Source organism: Pediculus humanus, genomic scaffold (genome assembly GCF_000006295.1).
Source record: "Pediculus humanus corporis 1103172109353 genomic scaffold, whole genome shotgun sequence".
Lineage (NCBI taxonomy): Eukaryota > Metazoa > Arthropoda > Insecta > Psocodea > Pediculidae > Pediculus > Pediculus humanus.
In genome coordinates this window covers 1-1249 of record NW_002988728.1, presented here as the reverse complement: position 1 = coordinate 1249, position 1249 = coordinate 1, and the positions used below count along the sequence as shown (strand labels likewise).

General features: G+C 34.7%; 1 protein-coding gene across 1 annotated transcript; it reads right to left on the bottom strand.

Annotated features, from left to right (window-relative positions):
• Positions 1-1249, bottom strand: Phum_PHUM624380 (uncharacterized protein; the record flags this gene model as incomplete). Its single annotated transcript, XM_002433266.1, has 4 exons — positions 1-358; positions 439-504; positions 677-953; positions 1058-1249. Coding segments are annotated over 4 exons (893 nt in total), but the record flags the coding sequence as incomplete, so codon positions are not given.

The window sequence follows — 1249 nt, the reverse complement described above, 5'->3', positions numbered from 1 at the left end:
GTCAGCCGCGCTACGTGCACCCGGAGAAACTGTAACCCCAGGTCGTCCGGCAATGATGGGACAAGTAGAACACTGTGTTTGCCCGGATTCACTTTGATATGTTCCGATTGGGCAAGGTAAACACGTTTTAGTGTTTTGATCATAATAACTGCCTACAGCACATGGGACGCAATCGGGAGCGATCACTACTTGGCCAACTGGACAGGCATAATCGGATTCAAGCTTCAGTGACGATGGATCAAGAACAGTATTTGGAAGAATATCATGAACATCAAACTGATCCTCTTCGAGAATAAGTTTTTCTAGCAATCTTTGTACGTTGGCTCGTTCGTTAGAATTTGTATTAATTACTGGATCACTGAAAATTAAAATTTATTAAATTAAAATTTTTTTTTTTTTTAATTTAAAATCTAAATTTTAAATTTAAACTCTACTTACCTGGCAGCAGGGAAAGAAATTTCTACGCTGTATGTATCACTTGCTTGTCTTACTTGACGACTAAGCCTGAAATGAAAAATAAATTTAATTAATAACAAATCATTAGCGTAAATGTTTAATTTTTGAAAATATAAATTCGAAAAATTAAAAAGTACTCTAGTTGCGTGAATTATGCAAATTCAACTATAGTTAATAAATTATTTATATATAAAAGTAAAAATGTATAAACAGTATGAACCTTTCTACGGATAAGACGTCATTTGATTCGTGGGAACCTTTACTGTCATCCAATACCCGGCCATTTCTCAAACGATGATCACATTTAACAACAATATCAAGGTCTCTACATTCTTTTGTAACTTCTGCAGAGTAAGAACAGAAATTCCAATCACTGTTTAAGGAATTGACGGCTTTCCGTACTTTTTGCCTAAGGACGCCTTGACCTGCTTCGTTACAAAGTACAGAACTTGGGAAAAGCATATTGATTTTGAAAACTCTTTGAGCCGGTTTTGCAGCTGCAAAATGAAAAATTACAATTTTCAATATGAACCTAATAATACTTGGTAAAAATCAAAAATTTTTAATGCAAAAACTAATAACGTAAAAATTATTGTTTTACCTGAACACGCAGGATATACTAATGGTAAACTTGGATTTGTAGTCGGTCTCCAAAATCCTTCAGCCCCACACGTATAAAAAGCTGGAATATCCTGAGAAAATTTTAATCCCGATTTGCATGCAATTTCGCAGACCTTAAATTGTCCTCCTGAACCCCAATTTTTACAAATTTGAGTTCCACCAACGGGATCAT